We start from the raw sequence: 16,386 nt of genomic DNA on the forward strand, positions 1-16,386 counted from the left end.
GGTGGTTGCTTGCACTATTTTTTCCACATTACATGGCAACAACTCCATCACTCTGTTTTAGACACGGAATTGAGCTGCCATGATGCCAAATGCATTTTCCACAATCCTCCTTGCGTGTGACAGACGGAAATTAAAGATGCGCTGGTCAGCAGGGATTGCTCTTCCTAGGTAAGGACGGAAAAGGTGCTTTTGAAGGGGAAATGCTTCGTCCGCTACAAACACAAATGGAACTGGACCAAGGTGTTGGCCATTTGGGAGGGGCTCATCTGCTGGCAGATGGAGCATTCCATTTCTGAGAGCTCTTCCAAAAGAACAGGCAGACAATAAACCACCATCACTACTCTTGCCATAGCCACCATTATCTACCACTCTAAACAGGTAGTTGGCATCCACCACTGCCAGAAGAACAATAGAAAATTGGCCCTTATAGTTATAAAAAAGGGACCCAGAATTAGCAGGAGCTTTAATTGTAATGTGCTTCCCATCAATGGCACCGAGGCAGTGAGGAAAACCCCATTTAGCAGAGAACCCCTTAGCAATCTCCCTCCAATCTGATTCCTGGGGCACGGGCATGTACTCTTCTACCAAACTCTCCCAAATGGCCTTAGCTACAGATGGCACAATTCCAACAACAGTGGATTTGCCCACCCTGAAGCTCTTGGATATGGTTTTGTAGGAGTCACCAGTTGCCAAAAATCTTAAATTAAAGAAAAAATTCTAAAAATTTGTCTTTTTCTTTCTTGATACAAAAAATATTTTCATGAACGTGACAGCACATTTTCTTTGTAATTATATTATCAAATTAATGTTAATACTTAACAAGTAATTATATGGTAAAGAATGAGGTGGTGTGGTAAATAAATATTATATGAAAGATGCATAATTTACTAAAAAACTTTTAATCTATAGTTTGTACTGTATATTACACACCTAAACACGTTATTCACTAACATATATCATGATGTTTAGTTTTCTGACGTTAAAATACTGACTGTACACATATAGCAAGACGTTCTGCTGGACCTATTGCCTGACGCAGTATAGTGTCTTGCTTCTCTATTGCCGGGGCAACCATTGTAAGCAACCGATGAAAATCGGCCGTACTGAGGCGAAAATACTCCTTGTGGCGTTCTTCATCCAGACGAAGCTCTTGAATAAGGGAATGAAACTCTCCCCGCTCATTCCTTGTCTGGAGAATAGGATGAACCCACAATCTCTTCCTTTGCAGGCGTTTTCGTCGTCGTCGCAGCAAACACAGCAAAAGTACGTCGGAATCCATCTTCTGTACAAAACTAAACCATTTGACGTGTGACTTCGTATCCTATTCCTCGCCCATATTCGCAGCACCGTGCGACAGAATTTCGCACACACAAACTAGTGTGACCGCAGCTTAAGAGTCAGTTGCACCGTGCCATAGCGCATTTGCTATTTACACGGTGGACTTTGTACAAGGAAAAACTCAACGCTCACTAGAGAGAAAAACGTTAAACAGCATCTACAGTTCGAGAATGAGAGATGAGCCTCCTCACTGTTTACTTTTGCTTTTACTCTCATGGATAGGGAAACATGTTGTACGCACAGACATCCATTAGCTTATAAATAATTAATTTTGTTTATTATGCACAAATATTGTTTCAAAACTATTTCTAAATTCAGTTCTAATTTCCAGCAAACTAATAAATGAACGATAATAATGCTGTGCACATGCTGTGCCCCATATGGTCTAAAACCTGACAGGTGGACTAATCTAAACTTGTTTTTAAGCTGCGGTGCAAAGCGGATATTTCCATCCTTAAAATAGTAAAAGTGGATTCAGACATGCCCTTAATGCGTTTGTGCCCTGCGCTTTGGACTTTGCGCCTAGACCGTTAAAATAGAGCCCTAAATCTCTGTCTATATTTGTGATATACGTCAGCTTTCAGTTTCTGTAAGTTTTCACACTGCAGATAACAATATAGGCTAAACAGTTAATCTTTAGTAACTCGTTAAATGTAGTGCTAAGCCATTTTGCAAAAAAGCTTGATGGTGTTGTCGCGTCACGAGGTCCCGAGGCTCTTCAAACCCGTGTTGGATTGACGACAGCTTCAAAGCCATATTCAGCCATTTTAGTTTATTTTAAGGAAATGCTTTTTTTTACTAAATAAGCTTAAAAGGTTATAAAGGTTAAAAAACATTTTATGTTTTTTTTATTTGTAATGCCATGATACCAACTTGGTAGCTGTATGACTCTTTACTAAAAAATATATGCATGTATTAGTGTAGTTTACCAAATACCACCCTATAGTGCAAAAGAATAGGACAAGTTATATTACAGTCCTGTCAAAGGACTACCATTTTCACAAATTCAAACATTAATATAATTGCTCTTTATACATTTTATATTGAATTGTTTATTTTTGTGACAGGACAAATGTAATAATATAAAATATGAATAATAAAAAATATCTAATATATCTTAATATCTTCCTACCTTTAAGGAAGGAAATTTGAATTCCTCAGTAAAGATGACTTTTTAAATCTTGGGGGAAATCAGGACTGTTGTTACTGTTCTAAATCAGTTACAGCATCTGTAAATCACTGTTCTGTAAAACATCTGAGATATGCTATTCACTTTAAGGAGGGTGATACAGGTCAGTCATTTTTTGACAATTTGCCAAGTTTTAAATTTAAGTGTTGAGGTGAAGTCTTTTGACTAATTTGATATTCAAAACATCTTGTGTTCGAAGACAAATTTACCATACCATACCACTGTCCAGATCGGAAACTTGGTACAAGGAGTCACTGGCATTGTCCTAACTGTGCCAAAATAATAAGCAGATCTGTAGATTTTAAAACACACTTACATAAGCATGGTAGGCTATTGTACATAATCTTAATCCTTTAACCTTAATGAGTGAAATTGCATTTTTCAACTGTTTAATTTCCTTTCTCTGCAACTACAGGTCTGATGGTGCCAACAACACCATTTGGTGAGTACACTTATGTTTCTAACCCAACTGAAGTAATGAGACAATAGCACATTATAATGATGTTAATCACACTATGACATTTATTATTATTCTTAGAAAAGGATCAACCTGAAGTTAAAGACATCCCATAAGCAAACAAAATTTGCCATATATGTGGTATTACATTTAGCACAAACTGAAACCTAATACGGCATAAAAAGGAGCAGCATGCTGGGCAAGAAACAAAGTTGTGCATTGACCAAAAAAAAAAAAGGGATTTATGTGACCACAAAGCAATCCCATGGTATCAGATTGCCAATACATGTCCAAAAGACATCAACATCACAGCTCTACGATTGTGAAGTGGAGGAATACAGAGACAATATGGCCATAGCTGCTCAAAGTGGAAACCACCATGTAGAGCGGACCAAGAAAGCCAGTGCATACATTCCACCACCAGCATTACAAGAGGAAACCGTAAAGGAGATGGTTGAAAAAGGACTAATTTCTAAGTCCAGGCAAGCGGAATGTTTGGAACTTTACAAACATGCTTGCTCACACAAAGTGGACAGTGTGTTTCCTATTTTCAGGGGGGAACACAATCTGTCAGAGAGATATCTATTTTTCTCAGTGTACTCTGGGGAGAAGGACACCTGGTGTGAGTTTGGAAGGACAGTTTCCACATTTGACATAAAATTGGGAAAATGGCACTGCAAGAGCATTGGTTTAAAGAACAATATCAGTTGTGTCCACAGATACATGTCTATGTGGTGGATTTATCAGGAGCATCCTTATTTGTTGAAAAATGCACCAGAAGCCCCAGAGGATATAGAGCAGGGATCACCAAACTTGTTCCTGGAGGGCCGGTGTCCTGCAGATTTTATCTCCAACTCTAATCAAACACACCTGAACAAGCTAATCAAGGTCTTACTAGGTATACTTGAAACACCCAGGCAGGTGTGTTGAGGCAAGTTGGAGCTAAACCCTGGAGGGACACCGGCCCTCCAGGACCGAGATTGGTGACCCCTGATATAGAGGATATTGAGGAGTGCATCAATTGGAATGTCAGCATGGATGAGCACTTGGCCTTTTCACATAGTAGTGTGATCACAATGACCAATTACTTGTGGGATTGCAAAAGAATACCAGAAGACCTTCCATACGAAATAACCAAATCAGAAAAGCCCATTCCAGAAACCTTTATACCATCAGAAACAACCTGTCCATATTGCCCAGGGCCATGTCCTCCCGATCTTAACAATGCTTTTGTTGTTACAACACAAGCAACTGTTCATGGGATATTTTGGCAGAATAGAGGTACGGGGTTCTATGTTATTTAATATATCTCTTAAATATACTGTATATAATATCTATGTATTTTTTTGTATGCCAACCAATTTGTTTTGATGCGTTTTCTTCTAGGCATTTCTGTTCATGCCAAGGCATGCCCAGTCTGCAGAAATGTAGTTCGTTTTCAGGACTACAATTCTGGATTCCATAATTATAACAACTGGGCCTTTCTTTCCATCCCACTTTGTTCTCTTCTCACAACTGGCCTTTCGGTAAGTATGCATATACTGGTTATTACATATGTTTTAGATAACATATAAACAACATATGTTTAAAGGCACATTCTGTATTTTTTTGCAGAATCACATTGCTGTTGGTAGAATGTTGCGCACTATAGAATCTCATTCTGGGACTACAGTGCCACACAGCACCTTGAGAAAAGCATTCTATTTCTGTTACCGCTGTGGACGCCACCCATCTGTGGTCATTGCTGATGCAAACTGGAAGATTGCCTTTGATTGGCCAGGTGAGTGTTAGTGAATATATTTTGTTTAAAATAGAAATATCTTCATAGAGCTTTGCTTTAAAGGAATAGCTGACTCAAAATTTTAAATTCTCTTATTTTTTACTCACGCTCAACTTTTTCCAGAGATATTTGAGTTTCTTTCTTCTTTTAAATGCAAAAGCTGATAATATGAATAGTGTTGAAAAGCAGCAGAAATTAACTTCCAGATAATGTTTTGATCCTACTATGGATATCGGTGGCTGCTGGTTTCCAGCATTCATCAGAATATTCTTGTTTTGTGTTCAACTAAAGAAAGTCATAAAAGTTTAGAACCACTTGAGGGTGAGTACATTGTGAGAATTGTAAATTTTGGGTGAATAATCCCTGTAATTCACATACTGTTATTTTTTTTTCTTTACAAATATCAGTGCATCTTTTGAGACGTCTAGAGAGCCATGATAATATGCCCCATGAAACTGAGATTAATGTGGCAGCAAGGTGGGAGACCCTGGAGAAAGAAATTATAGCTACTAGATTTTGTGATGGTAAGCATTATATAATGTATAATCATCAGACTACTAGTAGAATTTCTTTGCGATTTATATGAAATAAAAGATATCAGAAAATTATTATCTTACCATTAAAATTAATTGTTAATACAGAATGCTATACAACTATTCCTAATTGCAATACATATATACAAATGTTTCTGAACTTAAGATGCATCTAGCAATCCATTTAAAAGCCTACTTTCATACTCTGGCTTTGCTCCATGGATGGGGCAACATACACGAAGCAGCAATACTCTCCCAAAAACTGAGGTTTAAAAAGGACTATGTCAGACTGACAGGGTGAGCACTAGTCTATCTGGAAATGACATTGATGAGGACAGGATTTTACAAGTGCTTGATTCCAAATCGGTACAGTATTAACAGCTGATTTTCATTAAAATATGACATTATGGTATTAATTATTGTATGCCCGAACATCTCTTTATAATTTTATTTTCATCAGCCTAAAAAAGATGAACTGACAAAAGGCTGTAATTATCTGGGAGTGTCTGCAAGTGGGTCGATCTCAGACCTTATAAACCGGCTTGAGGAACTTCTCCTCTATAAGGATATGTGTCCAAAAATGTTCAATAAACTGAAAAAAGCCGGAGGTAAGATCAGTTTTGTTATTCTATTGCATTACCTTTATTTACAGAAGGCACTCATTTATTAGATTTTTCTAAATGCATGTATATGGTAAAACTTTTATTTTTCATAAATTAAGGACATGTGTCATTTCTCTTTACAATACAGGTGGAGTGTGTTGGACTCAAATGGTCCATTGCATGTTCAAAAATTGACGGAGATCTGAATTGAAAATTAACAAGTTTTATTTTGAATGCAAGAAGTTAGAGAGTACAATTCCTGCGCAGGAGAGATGTACTAATGTAATAGCCCCTCTGCTGTCCTTCCGCTTTTATATTGTTCCTCACACACACTCTTACCCTAAACTCTTATTAGCCTTATATGGTCTTTTCTTTAAGAAGTTGGCCATTCAGCAACCAGATATTCCTCTTCCTGGTATCTGTGTATCTTCTCTTAACAGTTCACCCTTTTTTAGATGTTTGAGAACACGTACACACAGCTCATACATCTTGTGACTCTCCATCACCCCCACCCAAAAACAGGATGCGCTAGCATCCGGTAACATTTCTCTATACTTTGCGCTCATGATATAGCAGTTAAATCTTTGAAGCAAAAGCCTTCATGTCTATATTTATTACATACTTACTAACAAAGCTTAATAAAATGCTTATCCTTCAATCCCTCTCTTGGCCTCTGAAAAGAGGCCACACCATTTAATAAACACTTAAAAAAAAAAATAAAAAAAATCTCAGAAGTCTTGGTCCAATATGTCCAAATGAGCTTGGGTCGAAAACCTCTGTGAGGAAAGACACCCAAGCGGCCCCCTAGTTGGCTTATGGGCAGCCACCACATGTTCACCGGAAACATCATATCAGACCATTAGGAAAAATAAAAGCAATAAACACAATCATAACAGTCAAACAATGATGGTCCCTATAAATTCCCTATAAACCAGTGTGCTCAGGCTGGACTGGGCCGAAAACCCCTGTAGGGAAAGTCACCCAGTCGGTTCCCTATTTGATGTTTGGGCAACCACAACATGTCAGCTGAGTCAATCACACTGAAATTATCTAGACTACAAACATTTCAGTAATCAAAATTCAAATCTTAACACATTTTCAAACAGCAAATTTCTCAAACATCAATATCTAAAAAAAACATATAACTTGTGATGAATCAGCATCTGCAAAGAAGCACAGTCATTGGGAAAAAACAACATTTATAAGTCACATTCCTCCTCCTCTTCCTCCTCATCATTATTTCCGGAAGATACCAGCAGAGGCATTGTGTAAGGGGGTGGAGCTTCATCTTTCTTTTCAATTGCTGCTATTATCACCCTGTTACACAATGTTCTGATACACGGGATGCAACAGCATCCACAGGTCACTATTATGGCCACAAAGGTAGCTATAGAGATCAAAACTGATGTAAACATGGTTTTATATTTTCCAAACACACCGGTCAGCCAATCATCAAATGGGTTATTTACACCAGAGTGTTCTGCCATTGTTTTAGAAAGGGTTTTTAATCCTTCTAAAGCCCTCGTTACTGATCCATCTGGGGCGGTATTATTGGGAATATAGGAACAGCAAAAATCCTCAAAGAATACGCACGTTCCTCCCTTTTCCGCTAGTAGCATATCTAATGCTATTCTATTTTGTATTGCCATTAATGAGGTTGGGGCCAATTGTTCCGATAATCCTTCTACGGCATCTCTTGTTAAATTTGCCAATCTCATCACATTATAGTGCACATAATTTATTCTATCCACATTTTTGCTTGGGGTGACAGGGAATAGGGCTGAAATTATTGGGATATTCTCGAACCCGGCAGCAATTTGGTCTACTAGTTTGTATTCATCAGGGACTCCTCTCGGCACCCCTATTGAATCTATATAGGTCGGGGAATTTGTGGTTAAGTCAAACATTGCGTCCCTTTTTCTTCTCCCAGCTGTACTTCCACCCCTTCCCTCTTGTCTGTTGCCAATCAGTGTTACTGGTGCTGCCAACCTAACCATCGCACATATACCTTCCGTAGTTTTCCCTTTTATTCTTACAAACAATCTTTTCCCTCCACAGTAATAATATAGTCCTCCCCGCGCCCAAGGTCCTATTATATCCCCTGCATTGTTAATAATCTGTTTGCACCACAAAAGGTTAATATGCCCTACCCTGACTAGCACTGTTCCGGTGGGAGTAAAATTAAAACAGGTGAAATTTCCTGGGTCTGCGGAAAATGGGCCTGTTTTTGTCTGGTTATTTATTGGTGGAAATATTTCCGCTAGAGTGTCACATCCTTTTGGTCGATACTGCCTAGTCAAATTTATCATGCATCCAAATCCCACCGGATCATTTATTATCAGTGGGGCGGGTTCTATTCGAAGGGTTGGTCTAGCTTTTGCACATGCAACACAATCTGTCATTCCTGTTTGTTTAGCTGTGGAAATCATCCATTCTAACCACAAATTAGTTTCCCCATATCCTGTGGCTTTCTCTAGTATATCCTCTGGGGTTAATTTGGTATAATCCATTTGTATTACAACCCTTCGACCTCTAATTTCTCTACTATGATCTCTGATTGGGGGTCCTATAGTCGTTGTCTTGTTTCTATCTATTACATTGACCCTGTCTAATAACTTAACTTCTATCATTCCCAGGGGGTCAGTTCCTGATATCTCGACTCCTAGTAGTATATGGAGAAACTTAGGCGGATTGTTATTTCCAGCATAATGGGTCTCATCTAAGGGGTATCCTGTCCACTCCCCTATTGACATAGTAATAGGGTTCTGGGTAGGACTATAATCCCTTTGTATTTTCAGTTTTCTCCACTCGTTTTTAAAATTCCCTAACCATGTTGGGTTTGGCGTCCATTTCCCTGTGTACCCCACTACTTGATCCCACCCTCTACACCACTTATTATCCGCTTTACCCATCGTGTTACACCATGCATTCACAGTCTGATCAAAACAAACATATACGTCATATCCTCGCCATGAACTATTGTGTCCCCCACAGTCAATTACCTGACATAGATCAAATGTGTAAGATGTTGTCTCTCCCTTTACATATTCTATGGACAGCCCTCCATAATACTTGGAACACCTGTTTTCTTCCCCTAGGGATCTTTTTACTCTGGTTGGTTTTACAGTTGAAGTTTCATTCCTGTTGTGTCTTTTTCCTACTCCTAGAATTGTCCCCACTATTATCAGTGTTAATATTCCCACTATCCCCAATAGTTTCCAATTTTCCCACAGCTTGACCCTCATGTTTTATTGATGCTGGTTTTTCTTATTATTCAATTCTGGTCCTCCTTTATCTTATTTTCACAGCGTTATTGCGTTAGCAGCAAATAATATATAATCAATATCAAAGCTACAATAAAAATAGCAAGCACAGTAAACTTATTCTAACGTATAAACTGAAATGGTTATATTCTGGCCTTTAAATGTCTTTTCAATAATGTGGAGAACTCTATAGAATTCCAACTTGTCCAAACCACACCCCAGCCGGGGTATTGACAATCTGGTGATGTGTAATTTGTCACACCACGTTCTCATGCAGATTAGACTGCTCTCAAAGTCCTCATATGTGGGTAGGTCTCTGGCAAATGTTTTTGTGATCAGGTGGAGAACTATTCTGTCTGCCTCGTGAGTTATAGCACAGTCACCTTTCGTTTTCCCCTGGGCCTTTACCTTGTCAACACCATATCTTTCTCTGAATTTTTTCGCTATTCCCGCTCCAAATGCACAGTCTGCACTGACACAATGGGCTACGGCTTCTCCTTTAGGGGCTGTGAATAAATCCCCAGTTTTATGGACCACCTGCAAAGTTTGTAGGTTACTTTGTGATGGATGAAAATTGTTATCGTGTGTATGTGTTTGTGTGTCACCTCCTTTTGTGGTACCCTCACTCCCTCCTGTATTTTCTGTGGTATCCTCCCTCTCTTGGACCTGCGAAGCAAGGTCCACTCTGGTGTCGTCCAATGATCTGGACGGTGGGTCCGCCGGACAGCACTGGCTCAGATGGTACCAAGTGTCACCTTTTCCTGCAAGACGAACACAGTGAGATGTGCGTGCAATTACCTTAATTGGAGCAGACCAGCGAGGCTCTTTCCATTTACGCCTGTAGATTCTCAATCTCACCCAGTCCCAAGTTCGGTTAGGTAGGGGTGCTGGATATTCGTGTCTCCTAAAATCAGTTGGTAACATTTTGTCAAAAGATTCAATTAGAGCAGTCAATTTGTCATAGTAAATTTTGTGTGATAACGGTTGTACTGGTTCCAATTGTAGTGGGGTCAGTGGGCCAGGAAATTGGCGACCAGTCAACAGTTCAAAGGGCGTGTATCCTGTTGCCCGACTCACAGAGCTCCTTACTGACATCAGAGCCAGTGGAAGAGCAGCTAACCATGTCAATTTAGTCTGTGCACAGATTTTAGCCAATTTGTTTTTCAATGTTAGGTTCAACCGCTCAACCTTACCTTGTGACTGTGGGTGATAGACTGCCCCGAAATGGTGTACTAAACCCAATGCCTTTTCAACATCAGCCAGATGTTCATTTTTAAAGTGTGAGCCGTTGTCAGATCTGACCCGGCTCGGAAAACCATGACGTGGGATGTAATGGTTTATCAGACATTTAATGACAGCAGTGCTGTCTTCCTTGCCCACCGGGAAAGCCTCTGGCCACCCAGTATATGCATCAATCATAACAAGCAAGTATCGTTTACCATTTACCTTTTCAATCATGTCAGTGAAATCAATTATAACTTCATCCCCTGGGCCATTTGCTAATGGGAACGATCCCTGAGACGGTTTTATAGTTGGTTTGACATTGTGCATCTGACAGATGTCACATGTCGTTATGTACCCAGAAATTAGGTGTGGCATAAAAGGATGCCACCATGATTGCAATGTTCGCGACATTTGCTTATCACCACAGTGTGCATGTGTGTGGGCTTCTTTCAACACGCTTGGGACTAGTGACGCTGGGAGCAAAGCTCTACCATCAGGTGCTGTCCAAAAGCCATCATCATGTCTGATTGCCCCTTTGTTTTTCCACACAGACTTTTCTTCCGGAGCAGCCATGTCTTGCTCCTCAGATAAGAATTCTCTTGAGAATTCTGGTAGGAGGGATGTCACATCTGGCTCAGATGTGACCACAAACTGACCTTGTAGGTAGCCTGAGGCACGTTTTGCCGCCAAGTCTGCTGCTTCATTCCCTTTTGATATTAGGTCAGTTCCTTGGGAATGACCAGTGCACTTGATAATAGCCACTTTGTCTGGCAACATTATGGCTTCAGAGAGCTCTCTTGCTTCTTTCTCATGAGTAATAGGCCGGCCGGAAGAGGTTGTGAATCCACATCTGATCCACACAGGCAGCTCCACGTGGGCCGTGGACACTGCATATGCAGAATCAGAGTAGATGTTGACAGCCTGTCCTTTTGAGTGTCTCAATGCATTGATTAGGGCCAATAGTTCTGCCTTTTGTGCAGATTGTTTGCCAATTAGGGGTTCAGCTTTTATTGTGACAAATTGGTTACCCTGTAATTGAACCACAGCAAATCCTGCTTTCAGAGTTCCATCATTCGCCCTGTGGCAACTACCATCCGTAAACAGTGTTATTGGGTTGTCTGTTTCAGGAAGTGGGGAGGCTGTCAGACCCTCCCTAGCTACCGATAATCTATCTGTCAATGGTGCACAATCATGATGGTCCCCATCAGTCATAAGGTCAGCCATGTTGATCCCATTGTGGCTGTAGGTGATATTTGCAGCTGTCAAAATTTTTAGCATTCTTCTCTGCCGTAGGGCAGAGAAGGTAAATGAACTTGAGTTAACAAAACTGGCCACTGAGTGAGAGGTCCTGATCAACAACTGATGGCCCATGACGATGTGTGATGTTTTCTCTATTACCTTAGCTAGACCTGCAGCAAATCTGGCACATGGTGGTTGTCTAGCTTCTACCTGGTCTAGAAGTACACTGACGTACAACAAAATTCTTCTGTTACCTGATTGTCGTTGATACAAAACCCCATGCGCGCTTGTGATTGTTTCTGACACGTCTAATTGAAATGGCACTTTATAGTCTGGAGTACATAAGTTACTACAATGAGCCAATTCTGCTTTTATTTTCTGGAATGCTTCCTCAGCCTCCATTGTCCAATCCAATTTTGTCATCAAGTTTCTCATACCACATTGTTTAACCATGGCCCTAAGGGGGCTGGTCAGAGCCACATATTGTGGGACGAAATGTCTACTAAACCCTGTTAGACCTAGGAAAGAAAGCATATCTTTCACAGTGAGTGGCTTTGGGTATGTTAGTATGTCCTTTTTATGTGTTGGTGATACCCCCTTTCCACTTACTCCTACCACTCTTCCCAAAAAGGTAGCCGTCTGTCTACAAACCTGTAACTTGTCTCTGCTGACTTTCAACCCTACCTCACACAGTCTCTTTAAGACAGTCTCAGTGGCTTTTAAACATGACTCTGGCGAAGGTGCAGCTATCAAGATGTCATCAACATACATCACTGTCACCACTCCATCTGGTAACTGACAGTCCTGTAATTGTTGTTTCAAAACCTGATTGAAAATCCCCGGGCTCAAGATGAACCCCTGTGGCAGTCTATTGTAAGAATATTGGGTTCCTTGAAAAGTGAAGGCCAAATAATCTTTACATTCATCTGAAATTGGTATGCAGAAAAATGCATTTGCCATGTCTATGCAGGAGAACCATTGGTGCGATATGTTTACCATGGAAAGAGCAGTATATGGGTTAGGGACAGCAACTATTGGGGTAGTAACCCTACTGTTAATTTCTCTGAGGTCATGTACCATCCTATACTTGCCTCCCTGTTTAGGGACTGGAAATATAGGTGTGTTCCACTGTGACTGGTGGGGAGTCAAAACTCCAGAACTAAGTAGGCCCTCAATCGTTGACTTGATGCCAGCTACGGCTTCAGGCCTGTTTCTGTACTGTGGGACCCATGTTGGTTGGCCGTTAGAAATGTCAAAAGTGACAGGTGTTATGTCACAGTATCCCACATCAGTTGGCCCTGTTGACCATAATTCTTGTGGCATGGAGTTAATCAATTCCTCTGCCCCCTCCCCATCAGATTTATCTCTGCCATGACACCTGGAAATCCATTTGTGTTCCAGAGTGCCCAGGTCAAGAGTTTTCCTCACTACCTTGTAACTGTCTGCCGATGGGGAGTAATACAACTGTGTGTTGTCTGTGGGCTCCCAGTCAGTGACCGTTAGTAGTCTCTTTGTCATTGAGCCTAGCTCCCTAGCCTCATGTGTTGGGTGCAATGCCAGTGATATGTGTGGGGCAGCAGTCTGTCTCATTTTGTACCATGTTTCTTGTTCCTCTGTTAAGCAGATTGGAGCCACCACACCTTCCTTTCCTATCAACAGACCTGTGCTTTTTAAGCTCCATTGCGATCCTTCAATATCTATGAAGGCCTCCTGATACACGTGATCTTCCTGCCTGTCATAAAACAGTGTGCAGTGTAAATCATCAGGAGGTGGAGTAAAAATGTCTAGTGTGTATATCCACGCTTTCCATTCTTGGAACAGTGAATAGGCTCCTGTTTGTGATGGGGACAGCAAGGCCCAGTAAATGTCTACACAACTGTCTGGGGTTGGTGAAGGTGCAAGCAACCACTGATTGTGTCCTATGTCGCCTTGTAGTGAGCAGTTAACTGTCTGCCCCGTAGGAAATGAAACAATAACTCCTTCAGGGGTACAAAGTATACTGGCTCCAGCTTTTATTAATAAATCTCTACCCAGTAGGGGAACAGGTGAATTGGTTGAGTAGAGAAAAGAGTGTGTTAGCTGTTGTCCTGCGATTGTAACAGGAAGTGGTTTTGTCATTGGCCATCGTTCAGTATCCCCAGAGAAGCCCATGACTTCTACATGTTTTGATGATAATTGTCGTCTATCTACACCGTCAGTAACGGTGGAATAGGTGGCTCCTGTGTCCACCAAGGCCTCCATGTCATTTTTATTAACAGTGATTGTCAAGAGGGGCTCGGCCATAGCCCTCTCTTCGGCTTTCTGTGGGGACCTTCATGCATAGTAACCATCCTCTGTTCCATCCCACTGTTGAGTCAGTGGTTGTTGGAAACGAGGCTGGTTTGGTGGTACTGGTCTACCACCCCACCCTCCTCTCTGAGGCTGACTCCTTCCCCTTTGTATTCCCCGTCCCCTGTTCTGATATTGAGGGGGCTGGCCCCTTTGTCCACTGTGGCAGTTCCTGGCTATATGCCCAGGATGTCCACACAGGTAACAGCCAGTGTTATTGCTTGGACAATCGTTGGCCCAGTGTCCAGGGCCTCCACATTTGTAGCATGTGTCAGGACTGGTCACTCCCTGACTCCTAACTCCTCCCCTTCCCCTGTTCCATTGTGATTGACTGTTAGCATAAGGGTATTGAGGGTTGCCCTCGTAATTACCCTCATTCGTTTGCGGAGGGGGCTGGGCCGCCTGGGCTGCCATCTGTTTTGAGCCTTTACCCTTTGCTGTCTTTTCTTTCTCCAATTGTAACTTTATCAGTTCTTTCTGCAATTTTAAGAGTTCACCCCCCTCTTTGTCTGCTCTATCGACTGCTTTGTCTATGAAGTGTACTGCATACCTTTTCCATTTAGCATCGTCACTGCCCGGTACCTCAGGAGATTGTTCCATGGCTTGGGTCACACCAGCTGGAGCTCCCTGTAGTACAGCAGCCCTGAAAATTCTATTTGTCACAGGGTTAGACATTGGGTTCTCATCACATGCCTCTTCCCATTCTTGGCAACATCTATTTATATAGGCTGCACCATTTTCCCCCTCCTTGTGTTTAAATTTCAAATTCTCAAACATGGTATCGGGGGTGGGAAACTTGTCCCTTATAGCCTGACACAAAGGTGACTGACCCCCTCCTTTCACCAATGGGGCACTGTTTCCCAAACTTGTGGTGCCGGCCATGCATTCTATGTCTACAATCTGGTGGCCTGACAGTACTCTACTCATTATTTGTCTTAGGTCTCCCACTGACAGAACCTGGCCATGAGACAGGGCAAATAACTTATTCACCCATCTACCACCACCCTCTGTTATGGCCGGTAGTTTTTTTACTAGGGTCTCAAGGTCTGTTAGTGACCATGGCTGATAGTTTCTACCAGTTGGTCCTGCCAGTAGAGGCATGTTGCACACCCTTCCCATAGTAGCAAGTGTTGGTTTAGTGGCCTTATCTATCAACCTTTTGCTTCGTCTAGGCCACTGTGTTTGAGGTGTGGAGGTAACTGGCCACTTATCTTCTTCCATGTCCCCTTCACTACTATCCTCATATTCGTCCTTTCTTTCCTCATCCTCCTTCAAGGTTAGTTTTCCATCTATTCTGACTTGTAGTCCTGACTTATATTCATCTACTTTCTTTCTAGGTTTTGTTCTTCCATCTGAACTGGCCTGGCTATCATTATCACTTTCATCGATTTCCACAACTGGACTTATCACTGAGTGAATGTGGCTGCTCTCATCATGTCTATTACCTCGTTTCCTGGTTTTTTGTTCTTCAGCAATAAGTTGTTCTAACAGATCTTTTACCTCCATTTGGATAGCAGAACATTGGCTCATTACTTCATAATGCCTGTCCTCCTTTTGTTCATTTTTCATCCTACTCGGTTGTTCTCTGTCCTCACCCTCAAACTGCTCTCCCCCTATTGCTCCTTCCTGTATCTCGTCTAAGTTTAAAGTACCCCCCTTTACACTAAACACTGGCATCTGTTTCTCTTTCATATCTGACTGTGGCGGGTTATATGGGGGTGGGAGATCTGGGTACAACTTCTGCACGGTTTGAGAAGTGGGCGTCGGCATAGAATCAGTCTTTGCCTCAGCCTCAGCTTCCTGTTTTTTACTCAGTTTGGTTTCAGCATTCTTACTGTTCACTTCCCTTTTCTTTGGTTTCAACGCAGTTGCTGCAAGTGTGACTCTAGACCATCTTCTAAAAATTTTATCTAACTGTTTTCCTTTCTTTGCATGGGCTCGCTTGTGCAACAGCCCTACTTCCTCTTTTCTGTGTCTTAAAACAGCTTCCTGTGCTCTTTTCTCTTTTATTCCCACTTTCTGAAACAGAGACCCCTTTTTGTCCATACAATCAGTACCATAATGTTCAATCATTTCACGTTCACATTCACCTAGTTCTTTTGTCAATTTTTTCCTATCTTTAGGGTCAGTTTGTGCCATTAAAATATCTGTCATTTGGTCCCATTGTTGTCTTAATGGAGGACAACCATATTCCTCACATTCTCTATCAATTCTTGTTCCATTTTTATTTTTATTATTATTTTATTTTATTTATTTATTTTTTTTATTAATTTTATTTATTTATTTATTTATTCTTCGATCCCTTTTATTATTTTATTTATTTTATCTGTATCCCTACACTCTCACTATTTCTCAATTCACTAAACCTGCTATCCTTGAGAAATTTACTTGAAAATATCAAATTCTCGTCAGAATAAGAGGGATTTTCAAGGG

At 41.1% G+C, this 16,386-nt stretch overlaps 1 protein-coding gene and 1 pseudogene across 1 annotated transcript; one reads left to right on the plus strand and one right to left on the minus strand.

Annotated features, from left to right (window-relative positions):
* Nucleotides 1-571: 571 nt before the first annotated feature.
* LOC130222683 (uncharacterized) lies at nucleotides 572-6,362 on the plus strand (annotated as a pseudogene).
* Nucleotides 6,363-9,277: 2,915 nt separating this feature from the next.
* On the minus strand, nucleotides 9,278-15,723 carry LOC130222684 (uncharacterized). The gene is made up of 2 exons (XM_056455213.1): nucleotides 13,973-15,723; nucleotides 9,278-13,357 (listed from the first exon to the last, which is right to left on the minus strand). The coding sequence occupies exons 1-2, from the start codon at nucleotides 15,721-15,723 to the stop codon at nucleotides 9,280-9,282; spliced, it is 5,829 nt and encodes a 1,942-aa protein (XP_056311188.1). The 3' UTR covers nucleotides 9,278-9,279.
* Nucleotides 15,724-16,386: the final 663 nt, after the last annotated feature.

This window comes from Danio aesculapii, chromosome 4, assembly GCF_903798145.1.
Source record: "Danio aesculapii chromosome 4, fDanAes4.1, whole genome shotgun sequence".
Taxonomy (NCBI): Eukaryota; Metazoa; Chordata; class Actinopteri; order Cypriniformes; family Danionidae; genus Danio; species Danio aesculapii.

Excerpts from the sequence above, each read along its gene's own strand:
- LOC130222684 (XM_056455213.1), bottom strand. The coding sequence starts at position 15,723 with ATGCCGACGCCCACTTCTCAAACCGTGCAGAAGTTGTACCCAGATCTC. Across the intron at positions 13,358-13,972 it reads CAACAACCACTGACTCAACA|GCAGGAAGATCACGTGTATC; the intron begins GTGGGATGGAAC and ends GTTTTATGACAG.